The following is a 16772-nucleotide window of genomic DNA, read 5'->3' as shown; positions in this document are numbered from 1 at the left end:
AGCATCTAATGAATAGACTTCCCAATGGAAAACAACTATAAACTCTTGAAAAAACACAAAAAACTACCAGAAGGCATTGGTGACTACATAGGCAAGTTCTGGAGAGAGGTTGAAACTTGGAAGAAGGAAATGGCACAAGGTGAGTTCCCACTTTTATGGCTTTTAGGCTGCTAGAAAACTGCAGTCTTTCTGGTTGAAGAATCAGAGCAATCACAGCTTCGGAAAAGTGAGCAGCAAAATCTCATAAGAAAAAGATTGAATTCTGTGCATAAAACTCTACTAACAGCTCTGGCTGACCCCTGAACCCTACCTGTGTGAGAGAGACTTCAGCTAAAGATAAAAGAACTAAAATGAGATTTGAGCTGCTGCCCAAGACGCAGCTTCCAGTTTGAGTCCAATGAAGTTAAATGCCTGCTAACTAACAAACAAACAAACCAGTACTCTTCAGAGAAATACAACAGAATGCACAGCATAATCATTTACAACATTCAGGACACAATCTAAAATTACTCAACATTTGAAGAACCAGAAAAATATGACTCTTTCTCTGGAGAAAAGACAAACAATGAAGCCCTGCTCTGAGATGATTCACATGTTGAATTTAACAGAAAAGAATTTTTCAAAAGTTATTACGTTCAATGTAGTAAACAAAAACACGCTTCTAATGAATAGAAACAGGAACGCTATAGAGAAAGATGAAGCAGTTACTACCAATAATCACATTCACTTATGCTGTGATGCCAAGTGGGATGGTAATTAGAAAACAACTCATATTCAAAAGTACTCCTGCTCAGTTAGAGATTTTTGTTTCAAGTGACTTTTATTTGTATCAAAACTAAATTGAAAATTGCTTACTGACATTATAGGTAGTTTTTGCATTTTGGGAGACTTGACTGGAGAGATAAATGATTTAGGGAAGTTTGGTGGGGAAATTTTGTGTGAAGGTAATTTCGTTTAGTGAGGATATAAAATCTGTTTGGGATTCCTAATATTCAACGCCAGGCCTCTACTGATTCTTACATGGACCAATTTTTCTTTTTTCTTTCAGAAGTTAGAGCACATGCTATGAAATACTCCTACCAGGCATCAAAAGGAGGCAGTCTACAGTAAAAAGAAAGTGTTTTTATAGAGAAAAGTTGTTTTCAGAGAGAAAGCATGGAGAACATCAAAGTTTTGTCTTCTGAAGTTATTCTAACAAGGAATTATTAAGAGGAATTACAGTAGTCCCTCTCTATATCGCAGTTCACTTATCGTGGCCTCTCTGTACCGTGCGATTTTTAAAAATATTATAATTATTTATCGTGGATTTTTTGCTATATTGTGGGATTTTGCAGTACTGTATACATATGTTGTTAAAGTTACGTAGGTTTAAGAGTGTAGAATATGTTAAAGAACATAAGTAGTGTTTATAAAAGTGTGGAAAAGGTTAATAAGGGAGTGGGAAAGGTTAATAAGGGACTGCGAATGGTTTATAAGTGTGTGGGGAGGGATTATAAAGCCTTAAAATATATATAAATACTAAAATAAATGTAAGGTTCCTACTTTGCAGATTGTCACCTATCATGGGGTGGAGGGAGGGGGCATCTAGACCATAATACCCCCAATAAGTGAGGGAATAGTGTACTTGGAACACCCTGGCTGGTTTGGCTCAGTGGATTGAGCGTCGGCCTGCGAGCTAAGCGTCGCTGGTTCGATCTTCCAGTCAGGGCACATCAGAGAAGGAAAACTCTGACTCCAAAAAACCTCCGCTGCCTTGCGGCATACCTCTTCAGGGGAAAGGCTAAGGGAGTAAACCCCGACAGAAAATCCGGAGCCGGAGTCCCTAAGGCGGTTTGACGTTGTAGTCAACACCGGCAACTCCTGCGGCGCACCTGAAGCCAAGCTGTATTGACTCCGTCTTTCCCTTGGACCCTTCAGCTGCGAAGAGAGGGGAGGTCTGCTGCATGGGCAACAGCAGACCCTCCATATCACCCTGCCCAAGCTCTGTAGCTTCAGCTTCACTGGAGAGGACACTCCAGCGTCATGGCAAGATGTCGATTCAACACGGGAGGAGACAGATACCGTGTCACTCCCGAGTCGGACTGCACAACCATTCTCGGTGGTGCAGATAGACTCTTAAGAAGCTACACCATCGTCTCTCGAGACGGACGGCTGCCGAAATGCGAAAGTGTACTTGGAAGAGATAATCCCAAATCCATTTTGGGTCTCACACTGGTTCTTCGCTCTTTTGTTTACTGAATTCTATATCCTGTGAGACTTGAGTTTCAAAAACGGAGCCCCTAAGATTCCTGGCACTCTCAAAAGCAGGATATGACAGAAAAGAGTAAAACTGGTTCCTGGATAAAACAAAAGGACACAAAACTCACAAAAAGGTGACAACAACTACTGTAATAAAGGTTATCAACAGGCCTGAAACTATTAGTTTTAGAAATAAATGGAGGTGATAGTTTCTCTGAGGACAAGGAGTATAATTATTTAATTCAATAAAAACAAACACTGTCCAAACAAAATAAGAGAATAAGACCTCCCAAAGAGTGTTCTTAGCAACCTTGTATATGTACCGAGTAAGCTCAGTTTTCAGTGTTAAAATGCAGCAATGACTCTTGAGCTAAGGCCTGATTAGTCAATCAGAAACAGAAAAAAAAAAAAAGCAGAAAATCTAGAAACCCCTTTTTATCATAGTTTTTCCACTATAAAGCGGACCACCACACACTCCAATGATATAAAATTCTAGAAACTCCACAAAATGCCTCTTTTTTTAATTTATTTTTTGTTATCAAAGAGAATGTCCAGAAACACTGAGTACTAAAGAATCTGTTCATGGCATCATTTTACAAAAGTTCCTAATGGAGTGTGAATATTTTATTGTGATGTATCTCCTTCACTTATTAAAGATGAGGTGGATGAACTGATGCAATTACTTAAAAAAGTTCCAGACAAAAACATCCCTTCTCATTCCGAATCTGCTGAGTGGAGTGAATTCAGTGGTTACAATACCACCACTGCCTAATAATCAACCTCCCCAGCGTAGGGAGCTCATTAGGTCTCAGGTCTCTCAGATATAGGCACCATGTTTAAAGTCTCACACAAAACGTCTGTGTCACTTAAATTACACAATGTGGCAGTGTTTTTTTTTTTTTTTTTTTTCCATGGGGACATAATCTTGAAAGAAGGGGCAAAATAGAAAACAACATGTGAGTACATTATTGGACGGGACTTGGAATCTGGGCATTGTAGACCTTGTTGAAGAGGAATTCCACCAACGAAGCATCTGTCAGTTCTGAGTTGCTCCTAGTGCTGAGGGTGTCCACACATTTAACCATGTGTTGTTGGTCAGGGCCTTCTTCATCTACTGTTTGGCTCAAATGGTTTGAACTGAGTTTGGTTGTCCTTCTCCTCCATCTTAAGCTTTATTTCTCGGCCTCGGGGTATGTGGGGTACTTGACTGTTTCTATCTTTTCTCGGACTTTGTAGGAGGGATATAGGCCCGTCCTTCCCAGTTTCCTGTTGACACCTTTAGAATAGCCATCCCAATGATTTCCAGCCACACCAATGATGTCTCCAGGTTCCATAGGAATTTCATCTGCAGTTCGAGGCTGGTGGGGATAAATGGCAATCTGGTTGTGGGCATTTTGGCCCCCAAAATAGTAGATGTCATCTAAAGAATGGAAGTTTGCAGAGGCATCAGGATGCAGTGTTTGCATGATTTCATAAGCAACTCGACAGACCTTGGGGGAGAATGAAAAACAATTGTCAGTGTATGTCAGATCTCCTTCATGGCAATCTAAAAGCCCCTGGACAAAGAGACTAGAACGAGACTAGGACGAGGACCGAGAGAATGAGAAGTAGCGGATTCTAGTTACAAGTTTCCAGTCTATTTGCTCTCAGATAATGGTATAGTATAAGTCATTTTTCATCTCTGTGCTTATATCTTTTTAACATAAAAGATTATTACAATTAAGGTCTCTGAGAGATAGAAAACATAAGAATATGAATCAGTTAATTTTAATAATCAGAGCTACACAGTACTCCATGTTGGGCACTGGTGGCACAAAAATGAGTAAGACATAGTTTGTGCCCTTGAAGAATTTGAAGTTTAGAATTAGGATTATAAATACTTTACAAAAATGCTACTGCTCCTTTTCCTTCATTCAGTTGATCAATTACATACTCCTTTCTGCTAATTTGGACTTGGTCTCAGAACTCTTCTCAATAGAAACTCATGTAATTACTGACAGTCTATTGGCACTGGCAAGTGAGGTAAAACATATCTATTCTGTAAAGTACCATTTCTATTCTAAAGTTTTTTTATTTTTTTATTTTTTTTTATTTTGGTTTTTCAATTACAGTTGTCCCCTTTTCCCCTAATTTCTCTCCCCCACCTAACCCACCCCCTCTCCCGCAATCATATCCCTCCCCGTTGTCCATGTCCATGAATCATTTATACAGGCTCTTTAATTAAACCCTTCCCTTACTTATCCCCCTTCTCTCCCTCTCCCCTCCCCCCTATTGACTGTTATTCTGCTCTTTGTTCTATTTAGTTCCTTTGTTTGTGTTGTTCTTTAGTTTCCTGTATTAGGTGATATCATATCTAAAGTTTTTTTATTTTTATTTTTTTTAAGGTTTATTTTATTCTCATTCAAGAAAGAGTGGAAGGGAGAGAGAGGGGGGGTGGGGAGAGAGAAAGAAAGAGAGAGAAACATCTATTGATTGCCTCCTAGGTACCCTGACTGGGGATCAACCCACAACCGGGGCACATGCCCAGATTGGGAATCAAACCAGTAACCTTTTGGTTTACAGGACAACACTCCAACCAACTGAGCCACGCTAGCCAGGGCTCTAGTCTAAAGAGTTTAAAGTGTGCTATGTAGATAGTAGCATTCTAGGACTAAAATAAGATGGACTAGTCTTCGAGGAAGATGCATCTACCTGATGCACTTAAGGCTACTTAACAGATTCCTCTGTCTAAAGAATACCTACCATGCCCATTGGATGGATGGCAGCTGAAATTTCTTGAGCCTAATGCTTGGGGATTAAGTTATACTATAACTATCCTCATGGAGGTATAACATTTTAAGCAATTAATAAATACATTTATTATAGGATAAATGGGTTTCAGAAACTCTTCCAATAATTTCTGGTGAGGAAAGAAGAGAGAATATTATTATTTTGCTTAGAAAACTCTTCCAGCCCTGGTGAGTAAGCTCAGTTGGTTAGAGCACCGTCTGGATAAGCCCAGGTTATGCGTTCAGAATTTTATCCCTGAGGAGCAACCAGCTGAGTTTGCATGAGCCTCCAGAGCTCTCTCAGAGTAGATGGGATCTTGTTTCTTTGTCAAAACAGACACGGTCAGGAGGACCTCTTAGTGAGGAAAGTTGGAAGTGGGTTCTTGTCTCATTGGGTGATGCAGGATATTTGTAAACTATTTTGTTTTGCTATTCAATGAGAAAATAGTATCCACTGTTGTTTCCTGAGCCATACCTTGGGGGAAATTCCCATCCAGAGCCACTTGTCTGGAATAAATGTAGTATCTGGTTTCTCTCACTGCACCTTCCAAAATCTGACTCAAAGAGTACTAAGGCCAGTTACACTGTGTATGGATTTGGAAACCGACGACAGAGAGTGCCACAAGAATGTGTCGCAAGGCAAAGTGTCACAGGGGGATACTTTATTTACTTTATTTAATGTTAGAGCTTCATTTAACTTAATTTATTTAATTTTAGAGCTCTATAACTAGAGCGGTGGTTCTCAACAAGGGCAATTTTGCCCCTGTGGGACATTTGGTAATGTCTGGAGACATTTTTGATTGTCACAACCTGAGGTGCGCATGCTACTGGCCAGGGATGCTATTAAGTACCCTACAGTGCACAGGTCAGTGCCTCACAACAATTTATCTGGGTCCAAATGCCAGTGGTGCCTAGGCTGAGAAATGCTCAACTAGAAGAACAAACTTTAGGCAGGCCTACAGCCTAGGCCCACAGAGGAGGTGGTACATATAGGAAAGTGACCCTTGATTTACTCATTCTAATGATACACATTCAAAAATGTGTGGAGACTGTTACCAGTTATTTGCACCTGTTGATCAGGCAGGCACACAGCAAGATCATCAAACAGTTGAGAGAGACCAAGCAGTTATAACCACTCCCACCCCCACCCTTGAGAATGGAAAAGGGATCATGACGCTAATTAGGGAGAAACAACAGCAGTGGATGCCTACATGAGAACTTGAAGGTCAAGTCCCTTCTGACTAGGATTGCTGCCTATGTGAACAACTGTTCTGTGCAGCTACCTTTTTTGAGTAGTAAATTGTATTCTTATTCCATATTGAAGAAACTCATATAGCCTTTGTTGGAAAAGTATCTTTCCAACAATCACATCACCATCCCACTGTGACCATGTGCATTGTCACAGGATAGAAAACTGCCTGTTTCTTTATACTCTCTGAAGTATATTCTCATGAAAACGATGTGGCATTCCTTTTCTCCGTTTCTTTTCTCAATTGCTTCTAAGCTTTCAGGCATATGTTATTCTTACATGCTTTACATTTCTTGGTAGTTATTTCATGAGAGTATTTTGCTCACTATATTCTGGACCATGGTAAGATCTGTACTTTTATCTCCTCTGAAATCCCCTCTGCACCTAGTATAATTCTGAGCACAAAAAGTCATTTAACAGATTGTTGAATGAACTAGCAAATAATATGCATATAAATTAAAGAGCAGAATAAAATCCACAATAAATAATGCTATGCTGATATTCCACTGGAACATATAAGGCTGCTTGGACTACTCATAAAAACACATACAGCAAACCCATAACACATAATTATATGCAACAATTAAACTCAAAGAATGAGTGTAGTACAGTATTGCTTACATTTAATGTACAGTTTCTTGCTTGATAGAAATGTAATAGGACTTGAAGGAATTACATTTACTCTTTTGTATTTTCTATAAAGCAATCAAGTGAGGCAAAATGGAGAGCATAAATGTGTAGAAATGGATGTATTCCAGTTAAATATTGACTGTATGCAAAATCAGGAAGTATTAAGTAAGCTTAATTACTTGCTGTTTCTGTTAAATGCCATGAACAAGTCAAGCACTTTAAACTCCAGTAGTTGGTTTCAGTGGAGATGTATTCAACCGTTGCTTCCAAACAACTAAATATTCAGTGCACTTAAATAGCTATTTTGGGGGGGGAATCTTCTCATACTTACATAAAAGAAATCATTCCCAAATATTAGGAAAACTGCACTGGAATTATGATAACTAACGTTAAAAAAACCACAAAGAAAACTAGAACTTCCTTACCACAATATGACCAAAAAGTTCTGGCCACTTAAAAATACCCTACTATCACTTACCTGGGATGAAAAAGTACACACTAGGAAGTCTGCCTGGGAGAGAAAGTGTATATCCAGAATCACACCCCGAAGTGAATTTTCTGTGTATCGATTGTGTAGTCCAGCTGACCAAGAGATAGAATTATCACTGATAAACTCATAAGTAGGGTACCTGAAAAAGAAATAAATTCATACATAGTCACTGAAATCACAGTATTCTATCAGGAGCTGGTACCCTATCAGCAGGAGGCAGACCTTCTCCTCTGACCAAGAGTTCCTGTCTTTCTAACGGTCAAGAGAGCTTTAAAATTATAACATTCAAGAGAGTAGTCAACGAAGCACCTTTGAATCCAACAGTGGGACCGAAACCATTCTGGAGTGCTCTGTATGTTAAATATCATGGCATGTCATATAAAACACACAATGATGCATCAAAATGTCCCTTCTCAATTCATGAAAGAGCTGAAAACAGAAAGTTCCTATATTCTTTGTAATGAGTGACCTCTAAGAGGTTTTTCAAGCTGCTTTCATACTTGATCACTGAGCTTTTCCTTTAAACTATAAATATCATGACTAAACTTCATTTAAATGTTTAATTCAGAATTTGTAATAATTCAGACTGGTCTCCTAACTACCATCCTTGAAGCACCATCTTAACCAATATCGGTAATGCAACCATTCTAATACATTTATGAAGGTAAATTCCTTGTAAATGGCCACCCAAGTAACATTTTGGTAGTCTTGAGACAGATATTTAAAACTATTATAATAGGATGTCTTTAAAAAGTCTACCATATGTTCAAATGATTCTAGTCTGAATTAGAGGTTTAATTATACTCTAGAGTGAATAAATTTTCTCAGTGTATGAGATAGGTCTTCAGAGTTAAAATGCAAACTTTGGGCAGTTAATTGAAAAGGAGATAATAACGGTACCTATTTTATATAATTTTATAAGCATTAAAGATATTAAGCAATGTAAAGCACTCAGAAGAGTATCTGACATGTAGTAAATGCTCAGTCAATATTGTTTGTGACTGTTAAACATTTTTCCCTATACATTCATCTGGTTTTATTCCTTAACTTCCTTTAGATCTTCTGCTCAAATACAGCCTTATTAGTAAGGACTTGGGCAATCTGTATCTCTTCTACCTGCTTAATTTTTCTCCATGGCTCTTATTATCATTTGACACAATATAAATTTACTGTTTATTTACTGCTTCCCTCCATTCATTCCCCACCTCCATCATCCCTAACTGACAACAGGCATTTCATCTGTTTTGTGTACTCTATTATTCTTAGCACCTAGAAGAGAAATTGGGATATAAGAGAGGATCAGTAAGTATTTGTTGAAAGAAGAATAGTTCCTATTTACAAATATGGAAACATTATAAATTGGTTTACCTGTCTGTCTCCCACATAGTTTTGCCCCCAAACTGGGACTAAGCTTTACGTATTTTCCTTTGCATCACAGCATCTTGCATTCCATACAATGTTATGTGAATAGATACACAAACAAGTGAGTGCTATCTATGTCTGGGACTTTTCCCTAATCCCTTATGAGCTGCTTCGGATTTCTCTTCATTTCCCAGCCACCAAGGAGCTTTGTCTCATTGCCTCTAATAATGACTGTGAAGGTAAAGTCTCTGAGCACTGTTTTAGACTGGTATTCAGTGTTCAGATCCATTTGGTCTCATTATTTTTGACATTTTGCCCTCCTCAACTCCAAACCAGGGAGATGAAGGAAATGTCACATTTGTTCTAAAAAGAAAATAAACAAAGAGACTTTTAATGTGATTCCTGCAAAGCTGCATACCAGGCATAGGGCAGAAACAGCAATAAATAAATATGAAAAGGCTGGAGGGCAGAGGAGAAGGGGAATTGCTAAAACATAGCAGTAAAGGTTTTATCCTTAATTAAAGACTACTTTTGTCAGCATGGTTTGGGTGCTCAGTGAAACACAGAAAAAAGTGATCCTTTTACTGAGAAGTGACACTAACATTAATGCCATTCTTAACTTATAGGTCCCTCCCTGAAACCAAATCAAAAGGGCACCTAAATTACTTAGGCCTTCTCTCTTTATGCAAAAGACCACTTGATGAAGGACACCTAGAGTGGAAAAAACAGGAAATGGAGTGAATAATGGGAGAGCGAGAGTTTGCATCTCCAATAATGAGCATGGAACTTTCTGTACAAACATGCTTCTTTCTTGTCTTGCCCACAAGTATGTCAGCAGAGGAATTCTTCCATTTTGAAGCTGCAGAGATTGGCAATAATAAAAAATAGTTTTTTCTTCTTCTACCTTACAAAAATTTATTTTTATATCACCCACAAAGGACTAATTTGAAATTAAAGACTAACATCAAATGTTCTTTTCTTAAGTCCTTCTCCAGACTGAGGGTGATACTCCTCATGACTCAGAAAATTAAAATTAAAGAATTTTCAAAGAGGAAAAGTATGCACAAATACTACATTTATAATAGAATATGAAGGAAACTGCTGCCTGGACTACAACTGGGAAAGGAGTTTCTAGCTGTTGACCACCAAAAAGAAAATTCAAATTTTATTAACCCCATAATCCAAGTACTGCCAACTGTACTACAAGGGTTGCTTGGTATAAAAACATAATACTGTGTAATGAATCAAAGCTGTAAGCACGTCAGATTTTTTTTCTAAATACTTCTATGTCCAGAAATATAGCTTAAGGAAATAATGAGGATAATTTCAGGCACATATCATAGCATTATTTATAAGATTTAAAAAATTATAAGTAACCTAACTACCCAATATTGAGAGAATGGTCAAGTATGCAATGGAATATCCATACTTATTAAAAAAGATGTTTATAATGATTTTTTTAGTGACCTGGGAAAACAGATCTACTGCTGTATTAATCCAAAAAGAGTTCACATTATACAGAATATGATAAAACTACTAAAATGTGTAACTGTATAAATGATTGAAGGAAATATGTCAAAATTTGAACAGTTACTGACACTGAGTAATGGGACTGTGGGTAATATTTTTTCCCTTGCTTGTATACTTACCAACTTCCATATTTTCTAATGAGTATGAATTACTTTGCTAATTAAGGAAAAAAGAAAAAAAGCTTGTAATGCATTCAAGAACAAATAAAAGAGTAGATAAAATTAATATTTTAATACTTTTTCAACCAAGCTACAAATTTAGTCTGGTATTTTAAAATGAAAGAGCATGGTGAACAATTTCTACATCTCTCTAATAGGTCTAGATATCAAACTGGAAAAGTACTTGTGAACATTTCTTATTCTGTTTTGTGCCCAAATGTTCATTTAATCCCCAATTCTTTTTTAAGAATTATAACTGCATAAGTTGGTTTATACTTGGCTGGTAAATATCTTGGTTCTTGTTTATAAGTGTGTGCGTGTATTTAATAGAGACTTAAGGAAAAAAGCAACTTACATCAGATTAATTTGAATTCTTAGGAGATAAAAGTAAGATTTAAATTATTATCCAATGATTTGGAGAAACTCCTGCATGATAGCCCTCATTCTAAATTTGTTTTCCTTCCCAACCTCCATTCATGACATATAAATGGGACCAAGACATAAATAAAATAAATTGAATAGTCAAATAGCTTAAATAATTAATAAAATTCTTTCAAACTAATAGGATCGAAGTAAACATAATTCGGCATAGAGGAGGGACACAGTCAAGCATTTAGGGATGACTTCTGGAACAGATAGTATCTGAGCAGAGCTAAGACTGCTTTCACATATATTTAATACATCCTTTATTTACTGGTACTAAATAAAGGCCAACTCTAGGTTCATCCAGATCCTATGATAAATTCCCAATTAGGATCAGTGCTTCATGAGTTTTCATACTACCTGATGTTAATTCTGTATTAGTCCTACTCATTCTGTAAAGTACTTGTCTGCACCCCCATTAGAAGTTCCTTGAAAGCAGACAGTGTCTTACTTATCATGGATACCCAGCACCTAGCACACTGCCTGAAATATAGGCAGGTCACATTATTTAATACATACTAGCAGTCCTTTTCCTGAACTTACAGAACATATTTTTTGGCTCTTAATGCTTCTTTAATAAAACTTCCAAATCCCAGAAATTTTAATAAGATGAAACTTTTATCTTACATATGTTTCAGTTGCCGGTAATTGTTAGTGAAGCTATCACAGCAAAAGGGCAAGCACCTGCTGTGTTATTGCTAACCGTCTTGTATGGTTGGTTAGTGTTACAGACTGAATGTCGTTACCCCCCAGAATTCGTGTTTTAAGCCTTAACCCCACAATGTGATGATATTTGGAGATAGGGCCCTGGAGAGGTAATTAGGGTTAAAAAAGGGCATAAGGTTGGGGTCCTCATAATGGAATTAGTGCCTTTACAAGAAGAGACACCAGAAAGTTTGCTCTCTCTTAAAAGCACACAAAGAGGTCATGTGAGTACATAACAAGATGGCAGCTGCCTTCGGTCCAAGAAAAGAGGCTTAAGAATGAAATATACACTTTGCTGGCACCTCACAATTGCTTTGATTATATTAACAAGTTACACAAGTACACAGTTGTTTGAGTTTAAAAACCCCAATAGTTAGTACTAATATTATAACAAGAATCACAAGTCATGGGAATTAAGGATTCCTTTCAACTGAAAAGTTTTACTCTAGAATCACTACTTTATCTAACTTACTTTGTTTTTGCCTCCTTTAATAAGGAAGGGTCATCTGTGGCCAAATATACTCTTTTTTTATCCACTTGCATCCTGCGAGCGAGAAGCTGAAAATGTTCTTCAACGTACACCATGTACTCCTCAATGGGATGGAAGGCAGCTTCTGTTCCCACTTTGTCTGTGCGTCTGACATGAACTCTGGGGGCAGAGGGACAAAGTCAGATTCTGCTGATAATATCCTAATTCACTGGGTGCTCTTAGGGTACTCAACTTTATACTCCTATTCATGATGGCTTTATGAACATTTTAAACTAATTTTTCTTTCCCTTTTCACCATTAATTTTTTTTTAATTCAAACACATATATCTTAAATATATTTGTATATTAACACAATACAAAAGGAATTAAAAACTAAGTAAAGCCTTTAAAAAAATGCATTCTTATAGAAAAAGTAATTGGCATATCAGGAACAAATGGAAGATTACAGAATTCTAGTCCCTAAGAGGCAGCAAAATACCAACTAGCCTTTCAGAAAAAACTGGATATTAACTTTTAAGATTTTTACAATGAATAATATTAAGATTCTCAGCTGTTATTATAGAACGTTAATATATTATTTGTAACATTTTGATGCCAACATTTTTTTCCTTCATTTTATCCTGTTGGTCACTCTGAAACTGCCAACTTGTAGAATTTAAAGTTGCCTGCTTCTCTCAAGAAATTGGAATTGTTCACTGTGATCCAAAGTAATGAAGCGGGACAAAAAGAATAATTCCACTGAATTTCAGTGAAATTTTTCATGAGAAGAAACAGTGTTTGATATTCTGATTTCACCTAGTATTTTCTTTAGCTTTAACATTTGAAATAGGGGTCAGTAACTTCTATACATATGAAGACTAAGACACAAGGGAGTCATGCAAATAAAAATAAAAACAAAGGAGAGATGTAAGAGAAAGGAGAATCTTAGGAAGAGGGGCATTTTAGACAGTGGCAGAAAACTACACTAAGCAATTTTCTCAATTTTCCAAGTACTCCTGACATTAGGCACGGATCAATAATTTGACAGAGGATCATAATGAAATTTCTATGGAAGAATCTGAATTTCAGACCTCTGAAGGATATTAGAAGTCATTTAATTTAATGTAACTTTTACCTGACAGTTAAGGGAACTGATGCTTCTGAAGACAATACAGTGAGCAAAGACAACACAAGGTACTTCAACCCAGTCCTCACAAAAGTAAAAGTGATTTGTATACCTGACTGATTTTCACTATTAGACAGCAAGCTCCTTTGGTGTAGAAAATCTGATTTTATTTATTCCCAATTTCACTAGATGAAATGAATGAATGAATGAATGAATGACAGGTAGATACTAAAATCTGTTTAGTACTATGTTAGTAGAGACCTTAAATACCATCTAATCTGGTATTTGTTTTTAACAAATGAGGAAAGGGTGACAATGAAGGCCCCAAATGAGCAAGTAAGTTGCCCAAAGTCACAGAACTTGTTAGTGGCAGATGTAGCTGGGACCTCCAGATTCCTAAACCCTAGCACACTTCTCCTTCATTACAGGAGACTACCTTAGCTGTCTGTGCTACCTCAATTTTCTGTCGTTGGCCAATTCTCAACGTGGTGGATGGCCCACGGAAAATTAATAAAGGTTGCTTTCTGGTATGTAAAACTATAGGAAATCTAAAGTTAAGAAGGATCTGGAAAGAAAGAGATTTTCTTTCTTTAGTTTCCTCACCTGTAAAATAATGATCTCTCCCCACTTCACAGGACTGTGTTACAGGATCAATGAGATAATGTAGTTGAAAGTATTTTGGTAATTTAAACACTATACTGTTATCTTTCTCCATCTTTCAAGATCCTGTTCAAACGCTGCAGCTGTGAAGCCTTTCCTGATCCAGATGGAAGTACATTTCCCTTTCCCTGATTTCTTACAACATTTCTAATGCTTCTCTCATGGTAGTTATCACATTCTACCCATAATGTTAGTTATGTAAGTCTCTTTCCCACAGGCTGTATTGAGTTGGAAGTAGCCATTTAAAAAACATTAATCTCTGTCCCCCCATAGTAGCAGGTATTCAATACATGTCTTACAAATAAGTGAATGAATTAGCAATGTATTAATATTAATCAATAGTTTATCACAAACAGTATAAGCTACAGAATGCCATGGTCTAGTCTACAAGTCCATTTTGAGGAATCATTTACATATCAGTCACTCTGAAATGTGATATTTTGTAGGACCTGCTTTCCCATAGAACTAAAATCCTGTTTTAATCCTTATATTATCACATCACCATTTTTAGGGCAGGTATTACCTACCCAGTTTTACTGATGGAGAAAATCAAAGCCAATGCTACTATTAGGTAGCGTGGCCCTAAATAGGGGAAAGCCAGGACTACTAACCAAGTGACTTAACTTTTAGGTCAGTATTCTTTCCATTAGGCAAAGAACATTTCCCATGGGGTTGAAATCTGACATCAGGACCCAGGCAATCTCTTTTTCCTGTGACTTTTTATGTACGTGTATAGGAGTACATGCTTGTGAGCAAACATGTTCTTTTGGAAATATTTCTTGCTCCCAGGATTTCCTGACATACCTCCCTTAACATAAAAGCACCAGATTGAATACATATGTACACTGTAACTCCCAAGTGGGCCAAGAGATCATTTTAAACAATAATTTTAACATTACCTTAGAGTACAAATGATATCCTTGTTCTCAAAATACCTTCCAGGACAGAAAAAGAACAACAACAACAACAAAACACCCAGAACATCAAAAAAGCAAAACAATCACCAGCGGTAATTAATGGAGCCTAAGAATAAGGTACAATTGAAAAGCTATAAATTTGACAGCTTCATCTCACGGCTCTGTTAGGGTAAGACAAGGTCATGTATAATATCCAAAATACTCCCAATAAAATAAAATCTTGCCGGTTTCCCAAGGGAAACATCTAATTTCAGAAATATGGGCTTAATACATTTATTGAATGAATAAGTAAAATAAGGATGACAAAGTACAATGACTCAGCCATTCTAAGTGAACAAAAGAAGAATAATCTCCCTGTAGCTAAGGTGAACTGTGGAATCTGTTTTGGGGTAAAGCTATAAAATTAAACCATATATTGTAAAGTTCACAATACATTGTAAAGGTATATATCCCTGATACTCCGTATCACGTCACAAGGAACAAATCAGATTCTTACCCAATAACTGGATGTTTGAAGCCAAGCTTCTTAGTGGCCTCTTCTATTTCCTTTTCCAGCCAAGGTTGTGGGCGGATCAAGTATTTGACAAACTGAGACACCCACCACACTGCAGGATCACCATGGACTCGAACAAGTCGATCTGCAAGGTCTTCTGGAACGGCCAGGGGTAGATATGGAGGACGAGGGTGAAGACTGTCGACAATGGGGAGCTCAACCACCTGAACGTTTTTGTCCTTTATTTCACCTAAAAGAATATCAAAATGTCATCACCACCACACTGTGTTGCTCATACAACTATCATTTAACAAGGACTCACTCTGGGTGTTTTCATTCAATAGCAACTCTAGAGAAGTATTATAATTTTCACTTCACACAGGTGTTTACAAAGGTGCCCAAGGTGTTAACACAAAAGTGACAGAGCTGTAGTTCACATTTGGATTGGTGTGCCTCTTAAATCCATAGCCTTTTTCTTTTCTTTCATTATATGATGCTAAATCAACACTTCTACCCCAGATAAAGAGGGTATCTAGAACCCAAAGTGTCTAATCAGAGAATAACCGTATTGCCAGTGGACAAAGCCAGAAAGGCAAAGTTCTGGGTTTTTTGGTAATTATTATTATTTTTTAATTAGACATAAAGTGTTCTCAAAACTTGCAGCTTGTCATTATAGCAAATGGCTCTTGCATTACTTTCATGCTGGAGCAAATGACTTCAGGGATACCTAAAGATTACAATTATAAGCCAAGCATTATATATCTTTTTAAGAAAAAAAAAGATAATTCTAAAGTCTTTTTTTCTTGGCCAAAATAGAGCAATTATATTCTCAATTATGATAATAATAGAATCTGTGTTTACCTGGACATTAATTTAAAGTTACAACAGAGATTAGATGCTAGTTTTTATAGATGATGATTAGTTTAAGAATCCAACTTCTATATGTCACTAATGTTAAACACCATGTAGTAATAAGTACAAGACACAAAGAGATACCAGGCAGAGAGATTTCACAAATATAAAATATACTGAATTAAATTTTCAATAACAAAATATTATTAACTTGAACATATAACTCCAGTCAAGATGCTGTCACTGTGCATAATGAATGAGAATCACAGTTAATCACTGAACCATTAAGGAAAGAATGTACTTGTGGAGACTAAACCTAGAATACATTTAAAATGTACCCACAAGAATGAAACAACAGTCCTCAAATTCTGCTTTTCTGCATATATTCAAAGTGTTTTAAAATAAATTTTGTGATCTGGGAATGCAATCACTCAAACCAACTGTATAGTTATTAGAAAGTCAGTGGTACAACTAAGAATTAAAAATGTCTGGCAAATATTCTCTCTCTGATATGTAAAACTCATTTCAGGATTTAGAACAAAGCCCTTGAAACAGAGTTGGGCACTTTTATCATATGAGAAACTGTAATTAAGAGTGTGTGGGGGCAGAGTGAGCTGCATTTTCAATTAAACTCTAATAGTCTCCCTAAGGGCAGGAAAATTGGGGTGCTTTCCCTGATGTGAAGATAAGAGAAGTGGTACA

General features: G+C 36.8%; 1 protein-coding gene across 5 annotated transcripts in view; it reads right to left on the bottom strand.

Annotated features, from left to right (window-relative positions):
* Positions 1–3134: 3134 nt before the first annotated feature.
* Positions 3135–16772, bottom strand: part of FUT8 (fucosyltransferase 8) — a 293901-nt gene continuing 280263 nt past the window's right edge. For all 5 annotated transcript variants that reach the window (XM_090271000.1, XM_090271001.1, XM_090270999.1 and 2 more), the window contains 4 exons: positions 15222–15468; positions 12026–12202; positions 7364–7514; positions 3135–3728 (listed from right to left, as the gene is read on the bottom strand). In XM_090271000.1, coding sequence (XP_090127126.1) covers positions 3411–3728; positions 7364–7514; positions 12026–12202; positions 15222–15468 — 893 coding nt within the window. In that variant the 3' untranslated portion in view covers positions 3135–3410. The remainder of the gene's footprint in view (positions 3729–7363; positions 7515–12025; positions 12203–15221; positions 15469–16772) is intronic.

Source organism: Furipterus horrens, unplaced genomic scaffold (assembly GCF_987537825.1).
Source record: "Furipterus horrens unplaced genomic scaffold, mFurHor1.1.pri manual_scaffold_3, whole genome shotgun sequence".
In the NCBI taxonomy this organism is placed as follows: domain Eukaryota; kingdom Metazoa; phylum Chordata; class Mammalia; order Chiroptera; family Furipteridae; genus Furipterus; species Furipterus horrens.
The sequence above is the reverse complement of the archived record's forward strand: the minus strand, read 5'-3'. Positions and strand labels throughout refer to the sequence as shown.